The 19,207-nt window shown below is 44.9% G+C and overlaps 1 protein-coding gene across 4 annotated transcripts in view; it reads right to left on the bottom strand.

Moving 5' to 3' along the window:
• The window catches only part of LOC136612719 (A-kinase anchor protein 8-like), a 51,580-nt gene extending 32,628 nt beyond the window's left edge, over positions 1–18,952 (bottom strand). For all 4 annotated transcript variants that reach the window (XM_066593279.1, XM_066593275.1, XM_066593276.1 and 1 more), the window contains exons 1-5: positions 18,807–18,952; positions 13,600–13,666; positions 13,312–13,495; positions 13,146–13,227; positions 8,413–8,543 (exon numbers count right to left, since the gene is read on the bottom strand). In XM_066593279.1, the coding sequence (XP_066449376.1) occupies positions 8,413–8,543; positions 13,146–13,227; positions 13,312–13,495; positions 13,600–13,619 (417 nt within the window). In that variant the 5' untranslated portion in view covers positions 13,620–13,666; positions 18,807–18,952. The remainder of the gene's footprint in view (positions 1–8,412; positions 8,544–13,145; positions 13,228–13,311; positions 13,496–13,599; positions 13,667–18,806) is intronic.
• Positions 18,953–19,207: the final 255 nt, after the last annotated feature.

Here is a 19,207-nt window from a genome sequence, read left to right as displayed (position 1 = left end):
TAGGGCTCGTTCACATGGGTGTAATCTTATTTTGGTCGCACAAATACGCTGCGGATTTGCGCAATTGAAAATCGCTTATGGCTGCATATTTGGCCACGCAAAAAAGAACGCGGATGGGCCCACTGAAATGGTGCACAAATATGCAGTGAATACATAGGTTTCCTGCGCATTCACCGCATATTTGCGCGGCTCATTCACTCCTATGGCCTATCGGGGTGTGTAATACGCAACAAAATAGGTCATGCTGTGTGAAAATATACATCATGTGAATGAACTCATTGAAATCAATGGCTTCTATTCACTCCATATTATGTACGTAAATACACTTGTGTGAACGAGCCCTTACTGTACTGTCTTACAATCGGCCCTTCGAAGGTCACCATAAGCCTGATGTGGCCCTCGGTGAAAATGAGTTTAACACCCCTGCCCTAGGAGGTAATAAAGGAAAAACAAAAGTTTACACAAAATACTCCAAAACGCTCGATTAACCCCTTAGAGAATCCGATTTTTCTTAAAATTTGTTTGTTCTTCCCCAACAGAATGATATAACTCTTCTTTGGGTCAGCACAATTATGCTGGTTTCACATCTGGGTTGGAACCTCTGGTTGTATCGCACATCCGTCTGAAAATACTGGGAAAAAAACACTGCATACAGCATTTTTTCTTCCATCCAAAAAAAGGCCAGTTGGGCAGAAAGCAGGCGGACCCCATTATAGTCTTCTGCGCTTGCACGCCAGACGAATGACGTCACGCGCATGCGCAGAAGAATTGGGGCCCCGGAAAGTTTAAAATCTCCTGGTTCCCGACTCCTGAAGGTAGCCAGGAGCCAGGAGATGTCCCCGGACCCACGATCGCCGCTCCAGTGGATAGCGGCGATCGCAAAAAAGTTTTTAAAAAAAGTAAAAATAAGCTTCATTTCACCTCTTTTCATGGATCGGATCCATGAGGGGAGGTGAAAATACTCACCCCCGGTCCTCAGCGGCGTCCCTGTCTTCCGGGACCGGAGTCCCCTTCTGCGCATGCATGCTCGATGATTGACAACGGGCGCGTGCACAGAGGGGCTCAGGACCCGGGAAATTTAAAATCCCTCTGCTCCTGGCTGCCATGTGTAGCCAGGAGCAGAGGGATGTCCCTGCAGAGATGATCACTGTTATCCAATGGATAGCACTGATCATTTAAAGTTTAAAAAAAAGTGTAAAAAAGTTTAAAAAGCTTACTTTTCATCTCCCCTCACGGATCATATCCGTGAGGGAGGATGAAATTACGTACCTAAGGCCCCCGGATTTATCCGCGGACCTTACCACAGCTTCTGCGCATGCGGCCGTCGGCAAAGCGGCAGACGCATGCGCAAAAGCCGTGGATTGCCAGGATAATTTAAAATCTCCCTGCTCTTGGCTGCAAAACTTAGCCAAGAGCCTGGAGATTTCACTGGGGGCCGCGGTGAGCGGTTCCTGATCACGTGTTCGCCGTTATCCAATGGATAATGGCGATCACGTAAAAGTTTTTTTAAAAAGTTAGTTTCATCTCCCCTCACCGATGCGATCGGTGAGAGGAAATGAAACTTTTTACCGGAGGCCTCCGTATTTGCACCCCGACGTGATCCTCATTCGTGAACTTACCCGGATTCTGCACATGCGACCGCCGGCAAAATACTGGACACATGTGCAGGTGTCAGGGAGCCCAGGAAACTTAAAATTTCCTTGCAATGACGGGTGGCCTCGTTGAGTGGTCCCCAGTCACGTGATAAAAAGGTAGCAATCTACCTTAGGAATTATGGATTCCGCATGCGTCTGATCCGCGGTATTACGCAGATCAATCGCATTGGATTACACAATTCCGCTCACATTAGTGGGGTCGGAACTGCATAATCCACTCGCAGAAAAGAGAACGCAACAGGTTCTATTTTACCGCGGCTATCCGCAGCATAGAGCCTATTGTGCTCCATGGTCATGGATATACCCGTTGCCCATACGCAACTACGTTGTGTACGGGCTGCGGATACCTGTGTCATCGCTAAGCGACGGTACAGGAAATACAAAAAAAAAAATTTGTACTGAGAATGACCGCCTGTGTGAGTAGGCAGTTATGCGCAGTACATTACGTGGCCGTATGCAGGTCACAGCCAGGCTCATAGCTGGGATCCGCTGCGGGCCTCCGCAAGTGGATTCTGCCTACGGCTGTGTGAGCCCTGCGTTATTCAGACCGCTACCAGTAATACGTATTTTACAAGAAACCCCGGGAACGCTCGCCTTCCTGCAGTTCCAGGAGCACCTTGTTGAGCGTCTTCTGTGTGAGACCGCCGCACCTCAGCAAGCTTACGGAGACTCACAGAGCGCCACTTTTTACACCCCATACCCGCCACTGAGGTCAAGAAATGACCACCAAAAGCATAAGAGGAGGGGGGATACCCGGTTTTATTTCCCCCATGTACCCATCCCAACCAGCCTCCGTAATTACCCCTGTCTTCGGAAATCCTACACAGTTCACATTATTACTTTTATCTAAGATTTGCGAACGCCGAAAAGGGCGCGGAGTGTGTGGGGGCAGGGGGGGGGGATTTTTAGGGAGTCAATTTTTTTTCCGTACAAATGAGCAATGGGGCCTGGAATTTATTCAGTTGTGCCCTGAAATCCAACGGGTGTTCCCTCCTTTATAGGCCTTGCCATGTGTCCTTTAAGTAAATTTGGGCCACAATGGGTATGTTTCTGAACACGGGACAAATGGGGGTATCCATTTGGGGGTGAATGTCTTCATTCCTATGTACACTGTACAAAAAAACTGTTTTTCAATTTAAAACATTGCCAAAAAAATTGAAAATCGTAACTTTTTCCTTCTGCTTTGCTTAGATTCATTCAAATACTGTGGGGTCAAAATACGCAGTACACCCCTAGATGCATTTGTTAAGGGGTCTAGTTTTCAAAATGGGGTCATTTAAGGGGGTTCTTTATAGTTTTGGCCACTCAATGGCTCTATAAGTGGGCAATGGGGCCTGGAATTTATTCAGTTGTACCCTGAAATCCAACGGGTATTCCTTTCATTGTAAGCCTAGCCATGTGTCCTGTAAGTCTATTAGGGCCACAATAGGTATGTTTTTGAACACGGGACAAACAGGGGTATTCATTTTGGGGTGAAAGTCTTCATTTATACATGTGCTGTACAAAAAAAACCTGTTTTTAAATTGACGCAATAGCCCAAAAAATTAAAATCGTAATTTTTTCTTACTGTTTTGCTTAGATCTATTCAAAAATTGTAGGGTTAAAATACGCAGTACACCCCTAGATAAATTCGTTAAGGAGTCTAGTTTTCAAAATGGGGTCATTTGTGGGGGTTCTCTATGGATTTGGGCGCTCAAGAACTCTACAAGTGGGCGATGGGGCCTAAAAGGACTTCAAGCAAAATCTATGTTCTGAAAGCCACCGATTACTCCTTTCATTTTGGGCCCCGTTGTGCATGCGAACATAAGATTAGGGCCACAATGGGTATATTTCTAAAAAAACAGCACAAACAGGGGTATCCATTTTGGGGTGCAAGTCTTCCTTCATATGTGTGCTGTACAAAAAAAGCTGTTTTTAAAATGACAGAATTGCCAAAAAAAGAAAAATCCCAATTTTTTCCTTTTGCTTTGCTTGAATTCATTCAAAAACTGTGGGGTCAAAATATGCAGTACACCCCTAGATAAATTCCTTAAGGGGTCTAGTTTTCAAAATGGGGTAATTTGTGGGGGTTTTCTATGGTTTTAGGCGCTCAAGAACTCTACATGTGTGCTATGGGGCCTAAAAGACACTGACTACTCCTGTCATTTTGGGCCCGGTTGTGGACTCAGATATAACATTAGGGCCACAATGGGTATATTTCTGAACACGGGAGAAACAGGGGTATCCATTTTGGGGTGTAAATCCTCATTTTCATGTAAACTATAGGAAAAAAATATGTCTTTAAAATGACAGATTTGCAAAAATATGAAATTTTACTTTTTCTCCTCTAAATTGAATTAATTCCTGAAAAAAAACTGTGGGGTCAAAATACTCATGACACCCCTCAGTGAATACACTAAGGGGTGTAGTTTTTAAAATGGGGTCATTTGTGGGGGTATCTATTATTCTGACACTCGTGAGCCTTTCCAATCTTGGCTTGGTGTAGGAAAACAAAGTGTTCCTCAAAATGCTAAAAAGTAATGTTAAATTTGTACGTCTCCTAAATGGTTAAAAAAAACGAAAGTTTTTCCAATGTGCGCCCAAAATAAAGTAAACAGGTGGAAATATAAATTTTAGCAAAAATTTCTATATTATGTTTGCACATATTTAAGATATTGCAGTTGGAAATGTGAAAAAATGAAGATTTTTTCAAAATTTTCCCAATTTTGGCGCTTTTAATAAATAAACACAAATTCTATCGGTCTATTTTTTCCGCCTAAATGAAGTACAACATGTGGTGAAAAAACAATGTCAGAATCGCTTGGATATGCAAAACCTTTCTGGTGTTTCCATGTTAAAGTGACACATGTCAGATTTGTTAAATTTGGCCTGGTCATTAAGGCGCAAACAGGCTTGGTCACTAAGGGGTTAATCAACTTTCAGAAAAGACAAATACATTATTTTTCTACATCATCTACACAATTTTTCGTATTCCTTCATTAAAAATGTTTTAGGCTGAGCTGAGAGCCACGAATGCACCGCTGTCTTCACCTCTGCAGACGTGAAACTTTGTCCTTTTAGGGTACCAAACTGTCCGATGGGGAAAGATCAGGACTAGAGGGAATGCGTTAACACCGCAATACAAACTTTTCGTAGAGAATAAACGGTATGGGCAGCGGTGTGCGGACAGACGTGCATTCTCAAGCAACACCACAACACCCTTGGATAGCAGCAGTGCTCTGCATTTTGTTTAAACTTGAGGCTTTAGCTCTTCAGTCAGCATGTCTAATGAGCACTTTTGATTGATCCTTTTTCCGAAAATGTTCCAACTGCTTCGCCATGGATGACACTTGTGCGACATTCCTTAAACTTCTCTATCCATTCATATTTCTTTGCATCAAAACACTTTCTCCATACTAAAGTCTGATAAATATTGGCGCTAGACACACCCTCACACCACAAAAAACTAATCATCACTTATCTTTCGTACAAATCACAAGTGGGGCAGCTATTTTTTTCTTGCAGTTACAAATTAGCTGATGCTAATAGGTGGCGCTGCAGAGTTATTATTCCATCTTCCTTATTTGCATAAATTACCCAGAGGAGCATGCATTTCTTAGCAGACTGTTTTTGCAGGGTGATTTGCCAATGCCTTTCCCAGCTTGGTACTCATTTTAACGACCTCGGAAGAATGGAAGGCTGAGTCAACCTTGAGCCGGCTATCTGAACCATGTGGGGATTGAACCCACAACCTTCAGGTCATGAGCAAGAGCTTAGGGCTGCATTTCTGCAATAAGCATGTCTATTGGATGTCACAGAGGGGTTAAAGTTAATAGGGAGCTATTGGAGCCTCTGCACCACACACGAGGCTCCAGTAGCCAATATACATGTGTATTGGATGTCACAGAAGGGTTAAAGTTAAAAGTGAATCTGTATGTATTTGTTTTTACCACACTAAACCGAGCACAGCGCAAGAATTATCACCTACATCTGTGTAATAAACTTATTTTCCCATGGCTCTTTATAACTCCATACCAGAAGAATCACTGTTTAAAAAGTTCCTGCACGGCCTGTAAGATATGATGCCACAGGGTTAGCCCACCTGGATATGGGGGATTTTCTGTCATTCTTCTCTGCAGATCCTCTTAAGCTCTGTCAGGTTGGATGGGGGCCGTCTGCGGACAGCCATTTTCAGGTCTCTGCAGAGACGCTTGATTGGGTACAAGTCAGGGCTCTGGCTGGGCCACTCAAGGACATTCTAAGAGTTGTCCCTAAACCCCTCTTGTGTTGTCTTGGCTGTGTGATTATGGTCACCGCCTTACTGGAAGGTGAATCTTCCGCCCAGTCTGAGGTCCCTTGTGCGATCTATCAGGTTTTAATTCAGATCATTTCTATAGTTTGCTCTATTCAGCTTTCCGTGAACCCTGACCAGTTTCCCTGTCCCAGACGCTAATAACACCCCACAGCATGATGCTGCCACCACCAGGCTTCATTAGTTATAGTAATGAGCAGGTGGAGACCAATGCGTGGTTTTCTCCATACGTATCGCTTACAAATGAGGCCAAAAAGTTCAATCTTTGTTTTATCGGACCAGAGAATCTTGTTTTTTACAGTCTGAGAGTCTTCTAAAGTCTTTTTTGGCAAACTCCAAGTGGCTTTCATGCATCTCTTACGGAGGAGAGGCTTCTTTATGACCACTCTGCGAAAAAGCCCAGATTAGTGGAGGCTGCAGTGATGGTGGTTTCTTCCTTCTGCACACAGGATCTTTGGACCTCATAGTGACCATTGGGTTCTTGGTCACCTCTCTTATGAAAGTCCTTCAACCCTGATTACGTAGTTTGGTGGGTCGGCAGCTCTAGGAACAGTCCTGGTTGTTCCAAACTTCTTCCATCATGAATTATAGAGGCTGCTGGGCTCTTGAAAACTTTCAGTGCTCTCTGAGCTCTGCAGGACCTTCTTTCCTCCTCATCCCTTGTTTTCACTCTGATATGCATTGTGGGCTGTAAGACCTTATACAGACATCATGTGTGTGTTTTAAAATTATGCCCAATAAACTATATTTATTCACAAGTGGAAACTAATCCAGGTGTAGAAACATTTAAAAAAATTTTTTTAAGGGGTATACCAAAAGGCCTGAATACTTATGTCAATACAAAATGTTAATTTCACTTTTTTTTCAATTTTCATAGATTTCTAAAGATCCTGTTTTATGCCATTATGGGGTATTAAGTGCAAAATGATGGGGGGAAATTAGATTTCTCTTTTTTAATTCGCACAAGGCCACAACATAACAAAATAAAAGGGTCTAAAGACAGTCCAGACGCCACTGAAAATGGTGCTTAGTCCTTCTGAACTGCATTTTACATTTAGGACTCATGTCCACGGGCAAAAGAAGAATTAAAATCCGCAGCGGATTTTAACTCTTCTGCTGCCCGCGGATCCGCATCCTATAGGGATGCATTGACCACCTGCAGGTAGATAAATACCCGCGGATGGTCAATAAAAGTGCTAAAAAAAAAAAATTGAGCATGAAAAAATCTGGACCATGCTCCATTTTCGTGCGGGTCTCCCGCAAGGACGGCTCCCGCAGGCTTCTATTGAAGCCTATGGAAGCCGTCCGGATCCGCGCGAGACCAAAATCGGAATTTACTCACCTGCTCCAGATCTTCCCTTCGCTGCGGCTTCATCTTCTCTCCGTCGCGGCCGCATCTTTTTTCTTCGGGCCGGCGCATGCACGGGACACGCAACTGACGTGCCCTGCGCATCCGCCGGGCCGAAGAAAGAAGATCCGGCCGCGATGGAGAGAAGATGAAGCCGCGGTGAAGGCAAGATCCGGAGCGGGCGAGAGGTGAGTTAATTCTTATTTTTATGCCTCATGTCCGCGGGGCAGGAGGGACCCGCTATGGATTCTCCATGGAGAATCCAGAGCGGGCCTGATTTTCCCCGTGGACATGAGGCCTTAAAAGGGGTTTTCAGAGAGATTTAAATAAATTAAACGGGGCAGATAAAAGATGTAAAATAAAGAAAAAAGTCATTTATCTTTCCAACAGTCCCCCCAAATTCAATGTCACTGGTCCAAATAATCTAGTGACTGCAGCAGTGTTATTCAGCACTCACAGGACCCCTTGCCTAATCTCTAACCCTGAAGCAGTCACATGCATACATGCCTACTAACACCGGAGATTAGATGTGAGTAAGCACAAATATAAGAGAAGGATTTGCGAAAGTCTTTTGCCACTTATTGGGAAAAGGGGCGGGGTCTCACAGCTAAACAGATTTAGGCCAGTTTCACAAGAACAGATTACGGGTGTATTTATGCGCCAGTAATAATGATGAGTTTTCTGCAGTGACCCTGTGTGTACAGACCCAAAGTCAGAGACTCCTAGATCTCTATGATGCTCCAAGTTCTTGTAAATAAACCTGCGGTCAGGCTGGAACACTCAACCGTATCAAGGATCCATAAATACGCTTGTGTGGAATTGGCCTTACTATAACTTGTGTCAGAAATCTGCACAAATCTATGCTAACTTGTAGCAAGTGTAGATTTCAGTTTCCGCTTTAACGACAGCCAAAGAGGTGCCAAATTTTTCACACGAGGCAAAATTATTGCAGAAATTTCTAGACCAGCACTATTCATCTGAGCAGAGCTTGCTGAACTGTGGGCACAAGTTACAGAAACAGCACCATTCAGACACACGGAACCAATGTTCAGCCGCAGAAACGTCTGTGACAACCCTAACACGTGTGAATATACCTCTATATTCTAGCTGGTCTTTACCTTGCAATTCTCCTCATGGGCAGGTGATGTTATATGCGCCGCCAACAGTTCCGGGATATCTGGGATGAGAACCTCACATGCCCGACAGTGTGCAGCCTGGATACGATGCACGTAATGTTCCTGACCTATTCCTGAAAAAGACCGCAAGAACAAGAATGTTGTTAATCATCGTAAAATATTTTTCTCGTTTCGTTCATTGGCGAACACAGCAAAGACCATGGGTATAGCTGCTGCGACTAGGTGGAGGACACTAAGACAAAAGAGTGTTGGCTCCTCCTACAGCCACCAAGTTAAAACAGTTTGTACACAAGCAGTAGGAGAAGCTCTATAGCCATGATATAACCTTTTTCAGGTTCATCCTGTGTCGGATAAACAGAAGGCAGAACAATTTACTCATTGAAGTGGAAAGACGATACCACCATGAGTAGGAAGGAACTGGAAGAAGCACTGCCTCCTCCGGGAGAAAAATCAGAAAAGGAAAGCTGCAAGAGAGACAGCCAGCTCAGATATGGGCCTAAAGTAGCAAGAAGGCTGGATAGAAGGTGCAAGGAGATGTCACCCACCGGCTCAAAGGGCGCCGATTATAATGCATCTAGAACTAAATTCAAGTTCCATGGGGTGAGCGAATGATGGTAATGGGGAACAGAAGGAGCCACCCCTTGATGCCAGTGGATATTGAGAGAGGATTGAGAGAGCAGAAACCTGGCACTTTAAGCAGCTGAGGCTTACCCCAAATCTAAACCCTCTTGAAGGAAGGAGAGGATGTAGGCTAAGCAAAAATGCATAGCCTGCAGATGATCACACTCACACCAGCCAAAACTCTGTAATGGATATGGGACTATTGCACAAGGAGGGTTTTTGGCCTTGATCATAGTACAAATTAGGAGGTCTGCAAACCCATGAGCCACTATGACAGTGGTCTCAAAATCCATGAAGTCAAATGCAGAGGCGCTAAATTCGGGTGGCAGACTGGGCCCTTTAAAAGAAGATGACATCTGAGCTGCAGAGGCGAAGATGGTGACAAAGTCGACGTACCATGCTCGATGCAGCCAGTCCGACATGAAGAGGATTAATGGAAGGCCTTCCAGCATGACCTACTTGAGCAGCCAGGGAACCAATGCAGTCAGCAGGAAGACGTAAGGGAACCAGAAGTGGTGCCAGAGTATCTCCAGCACATCCGCACCCAAGACTTGGGAATCTTAAGATTGAGATACGAATGCTGGAAGCTGGTGGTTGAAACTGGATGCCATTAGGCCCACATCTGGAGTATCCTACCTGGCGCAGATGTCCTTGAACACATCATGATGTAGAGGCCACTTCCCCAGCACTAACCACTTCCTGCTGAGGAGGTCTACGATTCAATTATCCACTCTTGAGATGTGGACTGCTGAGAGTGTTGGCACATGCGATTTCATCCACTCAAGGATCTTGGAAGTCTCCAATATGGCTGCGGTGCTTCAGGTACCGCCTTGATTATTTATGTAAGCAAACCCAGGATCTGAGTCATGTAATTGAGGGAAAAGTGGTTGTCCTTGATTTTCAGAATGTTGATCAGGTGAGAGGACATCAAGCCTGACCACTGATCCTGAGGTATCAAGGTGACGAAGATGCCTCCCCAGCCCCGAACGCTGGCATCCATGGTCACCAGCTTGCACTGGAATGGGAGGAATGACTGACCTTATATTAAGTTGGGGGAGGTTAGAAAACAGCAGAAGTAGAAGGATGTGTTGATCTAGCGAATCCTACGATCTGTCCAACCGAGAGAGAATGGTCTGTTAAAGGGACCAGCTGTGGAATTGGCTGTATGGAATGGCCTTGGAGAAGACCAGCAGACCCAATTGACATTAGTTTGGTTATCTGAAGAGAGCAGATGTACTGTGGAAGTGTATAAAGTATATCTGCTGGTAACCGTACTCTGGCCTAAATGCTGTGGAAGAATAGGCCCAGAAAGGTCAGCTGACGAGAGGGGAAAAGAATGGACCTGGGGCAATTAATAATCAAGCCAAAGCGAATTATGGTGTCTAAGGCAATGCAGAGACTCTAGATGTTGGTCCTCATAGTTGATCAGGATGTCGTCCAGATAGGGGTAAGCTCACTATTCCCTGGGAATGAAGGAGCGCTACCAAGGAGGCAAGGACCTTTGTAAAGAGCAAGGGAGATTTGGCCAACCCAAACAGTAGGGCCAAGCTGGAAATGGTCCAAAAGGATTGCAAATCACTGAAAGAGGTTGGCCATAGAGATGAGGCTTTGCAGATGTACTTCCCGGCTTGGGACAGTTGCTGAGCTAACTCCGCCAAGTCTTTGGAAAGAGCCCTCGGAAGGATGCCGCAGTGTAGTTATCTTGCCCATTTCGACGAAGTTCTGCTAACCCAGGAGAAAGCGTTAACTGTACGAGGCCTGACACTGCAGCTTCAAACGAGGACTTAATGAAGGATTCCAGCCTTCTATTGTGCTGGTCCTGGAAAGAAGTAGCGATGGCCACTGGCAGTGTGGTACATTTCACCTGACGAGAGACTGGCGGGTCCACCAAATGGGCAGATAATCATTTCTTAAGCAAATTTTCTGGGAAGGGATACATGAAGTCAAAGTATTTAAGCTTAGAAAAATGTTTGTCTGGTATGTTCCACTCTTTAGCGAGTACGTCAGCAAATTCCACATGATATGGGAAAGGATGCATGTAACTACGTTCGCTGCTTCAAAAAAAAAAGACTCTAGACGGAGAGGCCCCCTAATCTTTGATTGGAAGCAGTTTCTTCAAAGCCGCAAAGAGACTCGTCGAAGTTCTGTTTGATTTCAACGACTGGAGAATCATCTGGTGACTTGAAGCTTAGCTTTATGCCTTGTGGTGGACACTCTGAGGAGGGGGCATTTGTGCATCATACCCCCCTCCTTCCAAGTAAGTGTTTCATCTCACCACTGTCTACACGTGAATTTGTCCTCAGTGTTTTTTTTCTGTGAGCGCGGATCTCCTTTTTCTGACAGTTTGTTTTTTCTCTCTTTCTTCATTATATCTGGGGGAGTTCTCCTTTTAGAACCCCCAGCCTGTATCTGCAGCTCTCCTTTATTTTGAAGGATTGGAGCACTGAGGAAAAGACACTTTGTGACCGCATCCACACAGCGTATCTTGTGTGGATTGGATCTACCTGTGGCGCTCTCCACTTTTTTCTACTTCGTCGAAGGATAAGTCAGATTTAGAAACTTCAACTTCGTAACGGGAAATGTCCTTAGAGGGGTCCTCAGAACACGACTCCAGGGGCATCAGTGAAGCATAAGAGTTCAATGAATGCAAGGGAGTTTAAGTCATGGGGGATCTGACCCTTGCCAGTTCTGCCAAGGACGCATCCTTAACCTCAGTCATGTAAGGTAGGTCTTGAATGGCCAACCTACCTAACATTTGCACAATGGACCTGGAAGCCTTCATGAGGTCCGACACTGCCAAAGTCAGGGACTGCTGCTATTCCGGTTCGGCACCTGAGCAGTGGAAGCCTTTTAAGGATCGGTCACTGCCGGGTCTCAGTAACAGGCGGTTTGTGCAGAAGGGCTCTGGCTGACCACACGGAAATTTAATATTACAGCAGAAGTAAGCAAAATGGGTGGTAATGGCCAGCCCCAGTTTTAGAGCCTCTCCTCTGGGGTCGGCTATGGTAGCTGAACACAATCTGAGCAAGGTGTGGGCTACTATAACTACTGTATCAGCTTATATTCCCGGTCCAAACAGCAAAGAACAAGAGGTCTGCTTCCTATGGACACTAAGCTAAAACTGTGTTAGCCTAGTGGTGGCAGGAGGCGTATAGTTGATAGGAGGAATAAACACGTTTTTCCTTAGTGTCCGCCTCCTGGTGGCACCAGCCATACCCCCACAGTCTTTGCTGCTTCCCCCAATGATACGGATGACAAACAAATACACATAACATTGTGCTTCAGGAAGTTAAAGAGGTTGTCTGAGACAGAGCAATTTTTCTATTGATTACCTATTCTCAAGCTAAGTCATCAATAGACGATCAGCGGTGTTCAAGAAAAAAGTTAAGTAGCTGCTCAAAGCAGCCAAGCTGCCTGTGCTAAATAAGAGGTTGCTGTGCACTTGTAAAGGGGGTTGGAGGAGTGCCATGCGCCAATCAGATCTGGGGTTTTTTTGCAGGCTAAGCTGATAGCCAGATATCAAAGCTCAGTGTGGTGGAGATGGTTGGGTGTGAGGAGGAAAAAGAGCGCAACTGCCACTGAGGGATACTCTGCAGCCATAGCTTGCATATAGGCACTTATGTCCATGGCTCTGTCTACTGCACCAACTGCCTGAGTCTTAATAGGACATAAATAACCAAAGTTCAAGAGTAGCGATTAGAGATGAGCGAACGTACTCGGTAAAGCACTACTCGTCCGAGTAATGTGCTTTATCCGAGTATCGCTCTGCTCGTCCTGAAAGATTCGGGGCGCGCCGCGGAGCGGGGAGCTGCAGGGGAGAGCGGGAAGGAACGGAGGGGAGATCTTTCTCTCCTTCTCTCCCGCCCGCTCTCCCCTGCTCCCCGCCGCAACTCACCTGTCAGCAGCGGCGCGCCCTGAATCTTTCAGGACGAGTAGAGCGATACTCGGATAAAGCACATTACTCGGACGAGTAGTGCTTTACCGAGTACGTTCGCTCATCTCTAGTAGCGATCCTGCTACTGTGTATCAGAGCGTCAATGGAAATCAAGGAAAGCATCCCAGTCAAGGTGTCAGCTAAGAGTATCCGGTCATACCTCTAAATTTGTCTCTTATGGGCGGCATGTCGCTGTTCTTCTGTTGCATGGACATTTCCTCCTTCACATACAAAAAGTATTCCTAGAAATACAGAAACTGCAGTTAACCACTTCCTTGCCAGGATTGGGAAGCTCCACAGGACATATTCATAGGCTTCTCTCTCACTTGCAGGAAGTCCAGTTTGTGTCGGGGAAAGAAGTAAGACAGATCTTTAATGATAAGTTTGTGTTCAGAGCCGTTGAAATGTTTCCTGATCTGTTCCTCGTCCGGGGTATGATATTGACATAAGCTACATGAGAACATCTTGCTGGTATCACCTCGCCATCCATAATTGTTCACAACTGCGGACCTGATTACAAAAAGAAACAGCATGAGAAGTGTTATACCTGGGGAGAAGGCGATTCTAAGTTAGTCAGTGTGCAACTAAACATGGCCCCTATGTATGCATCTTACTGTGCTGCAGGAAGGGTCATCTCTTCGGTCTTCAACTTCTTGGGTGGTTGAGTTGGCCAATCAGCACCTAGGAATTGACACCAGTTTCATGTTAGGAAGTCATTAGGTGTAGATAGGTGCTAAACATTTGATCGCTGGGGCTCCCGGGCAATAACCATCAATCATGAGAATACAAGGTTCTGAGTGTCACTGTATAAACTGAGCGACAGTCAAGCCACCTCAATCATCTCTATGGTACTACCAAAACATAGTGAAATACCTCTTCACTCCAGAGTTACGTTAGGCTCACGCAAGCTGACCAGATTCAGCATGTGGAAAGCCTGCAACAGAGACTGGAGGGACATAGCTGAACCGAGTGCTCACTTATTCCATAAATAACAACCCACCACAACTTCTTGCTGTAAACGTGGGGTAGGCCACAGCTTTATTGAACTTTAACATATGATATTTAAATAACTTTATTTAACCAACACAACCTTTTTCCCATGCCTTAATCCGCTGATCCTTAACTGTGACAGTCCCAAGGACGTTCGTAAGCCCAAATATCCTTAGGCTTGCAAACCTTCCTTTTCCGTAGCCAGCATGGGAAGCTCCCGGCCACGCGGTAGGTGCCATACTGTCTATGGTACCTTACGCCCCACCCCACCAACATTAACTAACACTGACTCTAGGCCGTCCTGCAGACCTGAAAGAAACGTGTCCATTCCAACGTCATTGAGATGGACACCATCTTCCCTCAATGCCCCTCTTTCCCTATCTTCTAACTCCCAATGACGAACGGCGATGCCCCCCATTGCCTTCACCAACTTGGACATCTTGAGGTTGACCAACTTTCGCACTCTGGGTCTCATGCCCCTCTCCAACAATGTCTCGCAACAATGTCCGACCATACCAATATGGCGTCCTGAAAACAGTCACGGAATCTTAGCATATCCTGCTTTATTAATACGAGCAAATCGCCCATTTTTATGTTGCCTAGGTTGTTCCCCCCGGCATGTACGACCAGAATAACCCTTCGGGGGGGTCCACCTGCTGACTTGTAGTACTATTTGTAGCATCCTGGGCCATTGTAGCCCTCGTATTCCGAGCTAATTCACTTCTGTTCCGGCCAAACCCAGATTTCTTCCCAACGGCCGTACAGCTGCCTTTTTTCTGCCCAATAAACGAACGAGTGACCGATAATCCATACCGTCCAAGGCTCTGAGGCTGTAATGAAACATTAACAAGAGAACTCTACCTGTAACCGTCTGTCATATAACCGAATTGAAAAAAACGATAACTCAGGCCTTGTGGCCTAAACTGCAATTAAATCCAGTCTAACATAAGATTTGTATGCCTGCGACTTCTATCTACCTAAACGTTTTAACTCATTTTCGTTCATACCATGTGTTTCTGCCATGGTCGTTGCACCTATTCTGAAAGAATGAGTGCCGAATTCGACTGGGTCCAAACCCACTTTACGCAACACCGACCGCAAAACCGTTGCGAATTGAAAACGTGTTAATGGGAGTCCCGACACGTGCGCCAAAAACTGGCCCTTGGGGGCCCGGGTCTCAACATATTAACGTACCATATCCACTGGGCACCATCTTGATCCCAGTCTGATGATTGCGAGCCATTCGCCTCCTCCGTAAATATCGGTTTTGGATTGTCTGACGCGCACTCGCAAACCGTCGCCTGTGAAAACCGCGTCGTTGGATAGTAAGCCTCCAGGCTTATTCTTGCTGGCTGAAACTAATTCGCCGATGTGCAATGCTGCGAAAAACGCTAGCGAAAAAGCGGTTCGGAACAATAATGTTTACGCGCTATCTGTACATATAAACGCTAACTCTTCTAATAACTTGGTCAATAGCGCAAAAGTAATGGGACGCCTTTTGTCTACTCTCGCTCTGTCCTTCCTCCATCCGCGGATGATCTGCCGAAAGACAAATTCTTTCGTAATGTCCATCATGCTGTGTAGCTTCATTAAGAACGCTACCCCTGACAGGTTCTTTTTTGCTACCCCAACTGAGGAATGCTAGCATATCCAGCGTGGCTGACCGTGCTCTGTCGCCCCCTATCACCCGATTTCCCGAAAACGTTAACCACGTCGACCAGATCGCATTGTAGCCTTTCCAAGTAGTGACCGCCACTAATGCTTGCACCAGCTTCAGCAACTCTCTTCTGTCAGACTCCATAAGAAAGGAGGGCAGCGTACCCCTTCGATATCCGCTCTTGGGTGCCGCTCCCTGAACAACTCCATCTGTAAACGAGAGAGTGCATCAGCCGCGCCATTGCTATGTCCTGGAACGTGTCTAGAGCTCTCACGTGAATATTCTTTTGCAGACATCTAAGTACTACGTGTCTCAACAGAGCCAATACAGGTGGTGAACCCGAAGACTGTTTATTACTCGTTAGTACCACCGCCACGTTATCTGACCAGAAACATAACTTACAATCTTGCATTTCGGAACTCCATAGCTCCAAGGCAAACACTACTGGAAGAAACTCTAATAACATAATGTTCTTTGTCCACCGATTTTTTTTACTTTGTTTTCTTTATTGAAAAAAAAAAATAAAAAATTTGCACAGTACATAATATCAATTGCGTCAGATATGAATTCGGTGTTACATCTATAGCATGCTGTGCTGTAATTTACTTTGTTATAGTGCTAGCATTTTTTCATATCAATTATCCGTGTACATAACAATAAAAAACTTTTAACGGTTAAACATAAACTGTCTATGCCGGTTATTTAGATCATTCTGGTGTGAGGTTCCGTGTTTGTTATTTATTAAGAGGGGGGGGAGCTAGGATATAGGTAGGAGAAGGGGGAGAGGATTGGATGGGGGAAGGGAGCAAAATAGAGAAGGTCTTGAGCCTAGAACTTTAGTCTGTGGGTAGAGTAGAGTTGGTGTCCAGCCAAACGCCCCATATCTCTTGATTGTCCACCGATTTTTATGCCACTCCTTTGACCATTGCTCTCTGCACCAGTGATTTTTGAAAATGACCCCGAAACCGCCGGAGCCCGCCGCATCCGCGAATACGCTTAGGTCAGAGCCTGACAAATCCTCCTTCGGGCACATTACCTGCCCCGTTGAAAGACTGTAAGAAAATTTTCCATATATGTAAATCTGCTTTTATGCCTCTCGTCACGCACACAAAGTGGTGGGGTTCTCACACCCCTGCCGTTGCAAGGGATAGCCTTCTGGCAAAGCCTCGTCCCATGGGGATAACTTTACAAGCGAAGTTCAATAAACCCGATAACACTTGCACCTGATGCAACGTAGCCTTCTTGCAACCCGCCACATCATTTACTGACCGGCGCAACTTGTCAACTGTTTCCTCCGGAAGCCTGAAAACCATTGCCGCTGAATCTATTTCTATGCCAAGGAACGTCAAGCAGGTGATCGGGCCCAGAGTTTTTCCTCTGATAGCGGTACCCCCGCGCGATGCATGAGCTTCCGGAACGTGCTCAATAACAAACTTCAGTTGCCAGACGCTTGTGAACCGATGAACAAAAAATCATCCAAATAGTGTATAACCGATAGGATGTCCGTCTCAAATTTGAGCATCCATTCGAAAAAAGAGCTGAATAGCTCGAAGAAATAGCAGGGTCATTCCGTGTCAGTTCAACCAACGCTCCCGGTCGACCATCTCACACTTCAATGAAACTTTGCACAAAGATAGAACCTGACCCTAAACTGAGATAGACAGAATATTAGGCTTCAAAGTGCTTTGGTTCACGAGCTACAGGTCTTAATCTAGGGGGTTGTCATGTGATTACAGCGCGCAACCTGAAAAAAGTGGCAATTTCAATCCATTGCCAAGCCAGTTCCAATGACTCTAGAGCAATGAAACTTCACACACTAGGAGAACTTTTGGTGCTGAATCCAGCTAAGCTCCTCAGACTGCCACTCTTATCATCATTCTGCCACCATTGCATGTCAAAGTAGCTGAAAAATTCTATCACGCAAAATAAAACTCATATTTTAAGCAGTAATAACTCATAATCAATGCAATCCAACTCAGCTCTGAATGTATCAATGTGTACTCCATAGAAATGTTTCTCATTATTCACATTATGGACCCAAAAGGATGCATAGCTCTTAAGATACAATGAGTCAAAAATGGCAAAAAACACTTTTTTGCTAATTTTTCCCTTTTTCAAAGGCGAAAATCGGAATGTACTCCTTTTTTTTTTCATTTTTGTTCTATTTGGAAGATAATTTTTTGCTCTACAAGATTCGATGTTTTTCATTTTGTTCCCAGACCTTCTAGATGGGAAAATATCAATGCCTGTGAAGGTCCTATGCACTCGCGGAGGTCAAATAATAAAATAAGTGTAAGTTTTGCATGGATGTATAATTAGTTTAGAAATCATGAGAAGGTAAATTATTTTTGGAATGAGTCAACTTTTTGTGTTCAAGAAACTTATGTGATCAAAAATTGCCTGGCGAGTTCAGGTGAGCCACAAGCTTTGGCCTAAGATGGTCAGAATATCATTGAGTGTTGCATAATGATTGTGGTATATTACAGTGATCACTGGGCTTATTTAGCACTCTATCCATATTGGATGCTAAGATTATCTAAGGCTAGCATTTGTGTAACAAATAACTAGTTATGTGATCAAAAATTGCATGTTATTTATATAACCGGCCCGTAGAATTACTTTAATACATTATTTATACTGCGCAGAGAATGCTGTGAAAAATAAAAAAATATGCCCGAATTACAGATTTTGTTAATCTTGCTACTAGAAAAAAATGGAATAAAAAGCGAGCAAAATTTTACATCTTCCAAAAATTTAGATAAATGAAGAATAGAGTTTATCCTGCGAAAAACAAGGCCTTCTAGAGCTCTGGTAATGGGAAATAACATTAATACGGCTCTTGGAATGTGGAGACACAAAAGCAAACCTTTAAAGAAAAAAAAAATGTTTTAAATGTACAAAAATAGCAAAACATTAAATAAAAAAAAGAAAAGAAATTATAGAATGCTTTGATTTTCTGTGTAAAGTCCGGTAAAATACGCCGATGTGCGCAAAAAAACATTGCTCAATTCGCAAAAACGCAACAAATGCATTCGCTTGTATGAAGGGGGCCGTAGTGCTATCATCACCACCACCGCAATCCGTTATTAGACTGCATCACGCCCCTTTACATTAGTGGTAGAACTACTAGACACAGTATGCCCTACCAACTACTTGCCTGCTGTAGGAACTTACAGAAGTAGCTGGGATTTATAGTTCCACTGTACTCAGGAAGGACCTCCTAGGACTACAACTCCAATCCGCTCTCACCGCACAGTCTAGTCTTCACAGCTACGGGGTTCTTGCCAGGCTCTATCTAGAATGGAGTTGCTGCTGGTAGGATGATGTCACGTGGTGGGCGGGGGCTCTGGGTGACAGGAAGTAGCTCATAACAGGAAGTAGCAACATCTCAGAGCTGGAGCTAGAGTGTAGTGGGGGAAAGGTGGTTCTCCTTCTGGGGTCTCTCACTACTAAGCAGGCTAGAATGGAGTGGGGTGAGGGAGGTGCAGGAAGTTCTTCCTCTGCAGTCCCTGTTCTGACCATCTCAGACTAGAATGAGCTGATTTCCGTCTGCGCAGCGCTCCTCTCAACTCCCA

This window comes from Eleutherodactylus coqui, chromosome 2 (assembly GCF_035609145.1).
Source record: "Eleutherodactylus coqui strain aEleCoq1 chromosome 2, aEleCoq1.hap1, whole genome shotgun sequence".
NCBI lineage: Eukaryota > Metazoa > Chordata > Amphibia > Anura > Eleutherodactylidae > Eleutherodactylus > Eleutherodactylus coqui.
This window is presented reverse-complemented; position numbering and strand designations above follow the sequence as displayed.